The 4211-nt window shown below is 43.2% G+C and overlaps 1 protein-coding gene across 3 annotated transcripts in view; it reads right to left on the bottom strand.

Moving 5' to 3' along the window:
* The window catches only part of LOC138961582 (cubilin-like), a 233462-nt gene that overhangs the window by 51026 nt on the left and 178225 nt on the right, over positions 1-4211 (bottom strand). For all 3 annotated transcript variants that reach the window (XM_070333242.1, XM_070333244.1, XM_070333243.1), the window contains exon 4: positions 3666-3843. In XM_070333242.1, the coding sequence (XP_070189343.1) occupies positions 3666-3843 (178 nt within the window). The remainder of the gene's footprint in view (positions 1-3665; positions 3844-4211) is intronic.

The following is a 4211-nucleotide window of genomic DNA, read 5'->3' on the forward strand; positions in this document are numbered from 1 at the left end:
GTGCGCGTACGTGCAATGTGTGTGCGTGCGCGCGTGTGTTTCTGTATGTATGTATGTATGTGTGTGTGTGTGTGTGTGTGTGTGTGTGTGTGAGAGAGAGAGAGAGAGAGAGAGAGAGAGAGAGAGAGAGAGAGAGAGAGAGAGCGATAGTGAGAGTAGGGTATGGTTGTTGGTGAAAGTTGAGTTGGACGCTGGGGTTGGGCGGGTGTGTGTGTCAGAGAGGGTTGTGTGTGTGTGGGGGGGGCTGGACTGCGTGTGTGTGTTTATTTGTGTGTGTGAGGGTTGTGTGCGTGTGGGGGGGGGTTGACTGCGTGTGTGGGTTTATTTGTGTGTGAGAGGGTTGTGTGTGTGTGTGTGTGTGGGACTGCGTGTGTGTTTATTTGTGTGTGGTGTGTATGTGCCTTTCGCCTTGTATTGAGGAAATTAAACTGCGTTTGCGTATTATGTGTGTGTTTGCAAGCGTGCGTGTATGTTAGGCATATCTCAGTAGGTGTGTGTATGTGCGCGTACGTGCAATGTGTGTGCGTGCGCGCGTGTGTTTGTGTATGTATGTATGTATGTATGTATGTGTGTGTGTGTGTGTGTGTGTGAGAGATAAACAAACTATCAAGAACAAAACAAAACTGAACAAACGAAATGTTTTCCCCCCAACTCTGATTATTGCTTGTTTCGGAGACGACTGTGATTTTGACTTTTTGAGTAAGCCTACACGAACACACAAGCTCAATACAGCCGGCAACAAGTTCGCCGGTCGGGGCAGTGAAATACTATTTCAAATAGATCTATTTCACTAAGAATGTCAATGGATATAGGGCAACATACTTGTTTTTTAAATCAGTGATTGATTAGATCGTCATATTTTTGTGACACTGAGACCAAACCATCAAAAAATTAGCAATAGGCCTTGAATCAAAGTCGTGCGAGATCTGACCTTGCTGCAAATGTACGTGTACGACTTGGTTGTGTTGACGTTCAACTGGTAAGCTGGGCGATTGCAGGCTTTTATCCAGCGAAGGCAGCGATCTAGATGGTACAGATGCTTTCCCGGTTTCACAAATGGGATGAATTTCACGCCAACACAGCGTTCAGGATACCTATCATCCGTTTTACATTGTCCCCAAGCACAGCGCTTGTTAGCACAATAGCAGCATTTGTGTGTGTTTGCTTCCTAAAACAAGGGAAGTAACTCCCAGAGTCTCGATATGTGGATATGGTTAAGTAGTCCGGAAGAATTCATGCATCAACTTACGTCACGTATTCGACGTCATCACTTCGCATACCTTATGGTCTCGGTATTTCGTTGGCCTTCATATTTCCTACATGTAAAATGACCCTCAAAGCTAACCGAGACTAGTCAGGCGGTATCAATGCGCCTCGCCAGCAGGTTGTTAATGGAATTTTTAGCGAGTGGCTATCGACAATTAGTCACCGGTAATTTTGAATGAGTTGGGGCATTCTGACCAATCACAGGATCTGTTTCATTAAAACGCAAACTTGATTGAATTACAATACTAATTCAATGGAAAATGTCATGTGATACCAATCATGCGGAAAGCGTCCTGAAATACCAATCCTATGGAAAGTGCCATAATGTCAACTAATACCAACCAAATGGAAAGTGCCATAATGTTATCCAATGCCAATTAAATGGAAAGTGCCAGAATGTCATATAATACCAATGCAATGGAAAGAGCTACAATTTCGTCTATGTACTACCAATCGTATGGAAACTGCCAGAATATCATCTAATACTAATCAAATGGAAAGTGACATAATGTCATCTGATACCAATCCTGTGGAATGTGTCATAATGTTATCCAATACAAATCCTATTGAATGTGTCAAATGACAGTGTCTTCAAACACCAATCCCATGAAAAATGTCCTGATTATTCATCCAATGGAAAAAGACCTAGGCCTAATTATCAATCCAATGGAAAAAGAGTCCTGTAATACCAATCCCATGAAACAAGTCCTGATTATCCAATGGAACGTGCCATAATGTTCTGAAATATCAACCCTATTCAACGTGTTCTAAAATACAAATCAAGTGGACAGTTACTGTCCTGTACGTGATATCAATCCCCTGTAAAGTGTACTGAAATACCAATCCTACAAAGAGAACCAATATAAGTTAAGTCTGTGGACACTTTTTACCCGTCTCTAACCTTTGTTTGCTCCACGAAAAACCTCATGGGAACAACATGAAAAAAAAGCTAATTAGGCGCTCGCGAAGCAGAAATACACTTTGTCTTTGGAAGTATTTTCAGAGAAAAAAAGGCCGAAATAAAAATCATAAAATTGTAATGAGATTCTCAAGGGAAACGCATCCAGCGTACATCAATAATGACTCCAAATTTAATCTTCTTCCATATTCATAGTTCCGCTTCTTTGCGTCATTGATTGCACTGTCAAGGGGACCGTCCGTTCTGTGGCTCGTTCTCTCCCTTACTTCATTCATCAGTGAAGAGTGTTTACAATCGATCGCCGAGGAGGGAGAGGAAATGGAAAACATAATTTTGTCTGCTAAGTGCTATTGAACTGCCTGTTCCCGCCCATTGTTTGTCGAGACGCTTCAGAAATATCAAACTGATGAATCCTCTTAGCACTTGAAATAGGATTCCAATAGGCTCTGCGGTGAGCCTTCTTCTGGAAACGTGCGTTGTATGGCGCAGTTTTTGTGTCGCCATTTTGTGTCTGACGTCGAGTGCTCTTGAGGACTTCCGTGGGGAATGAATACATGTTGTAATGAGTGCTTACTGCAGTGGATTTATAAAAAAAAATGTCAGTTAATGAATAGATGTTGTGATGACTACATATCGCAGTGTTCTTGTAATTATTTCAGTGCTTGACCGGTTAACCAGGTCAACTATTTTCAAGAAGATCGTTTATTTGTACGTTAACTGCTCATTGAAGTGGACTTGTCAAAATGTAAGGTTATCGGGTATGTTAATCTCTTATGAGTACTTATTGCAAAGAACTTGAAACAAAACGTCAGTACTTGACCTGAACACTCGATAAACTTTAATGATATTTCCACAGCAGGCCAAGTATGTGAAGGCGAGTTGCTTTCTGTGGGGAGGATGAAAGAGGCGGACAATACCTGCTTACTTGGGCATGCACAAGACAGAAGGTGCACGTGCATCGAAAAAACCGGTTACCAAGGGTAAAAAACCCAGATCACATCCAGGAACAGAGTACACACAGACAGGCAGACAGACATAATAAACACACACACACAAACACACACACACACATACACACACACACACACACACACAAACACACACACACACACACACACACACACTCACTCACTCACTCACTCACTCACACAAAACAGACACACAGATACAACAACACACACACAGACACACACACTCACTCACTCACACTAAACAGACACACAGATACAACACACACACACACAGACACACACACACACACTCACTCACTCACTCACTCACTCACACTAAACACACACACAGACACACACATTCATACTTTCCAACCTGCACGCACAGACACATTCAACCCACCTATACCCCATCCCCACGAATCTCATCCCATAAACAACCCCCGCCCCCGTACAAACACACACACACACACAAACACACACACACACACACACACACACACACACACACACACACGGTGCCAACTCACAGCGGGTATCTGCCCTGCAGAGCGAAGTAGGTGAATCGGATTCGAACCCGCTGGTCGTCCCTGCCGATGAACTTGTAGAGACAGTGCACATTGTCCGGGTACGAGAGAGGGAAACCCGGGGACTCGAACGTTCCGTTGCGCGCCGCTCCCTTCTGGGTAGAGATGGTCACGTCACAGTCTGCACACAGACAAAACAAAAACCAATTATTATAATTATAATAATAAAACGTTCTTCTCTAGCGCTTTACGCTACCAAACGCCAGTGTCACGATAAATACATTTGATAGGAGTTATCATCATTTCACACAAAAGTGACGTCACGAGCTCTACAGAAAAGCAAAACAATGGGACGTCACACTCTGCGCAGAAAACCAAGACAATAGTTACGTCACAGTTCTTCACACCAAGCCAAGACAATGGGGTAATACGTCACAATCTGCACACAAAACCAAGCCAGTTTGACGTCACAGTCTGCACAGAAAACCAAGACAGTTTGACCTCACAGTCTGCATACAAAACTAAGACAGTTTGACCTCACAGTCTGCA

Source organism: Littorina saxatilis, linkage group LG3 (assembly GCF_037325665.1).
Source record: "Littorina saxatilis isolate snail1 linkage group LG3, US_GU_Lsax_2.0, whole genome shotgun sequence".
NCBI classification, from domain to species: domain Eukaryota; kingdom Metazoa; phylum Mollusca; class Gastropoda; order Littorinimorpha; family Littorinidae; genus Littorina; species Littorina saxatilis.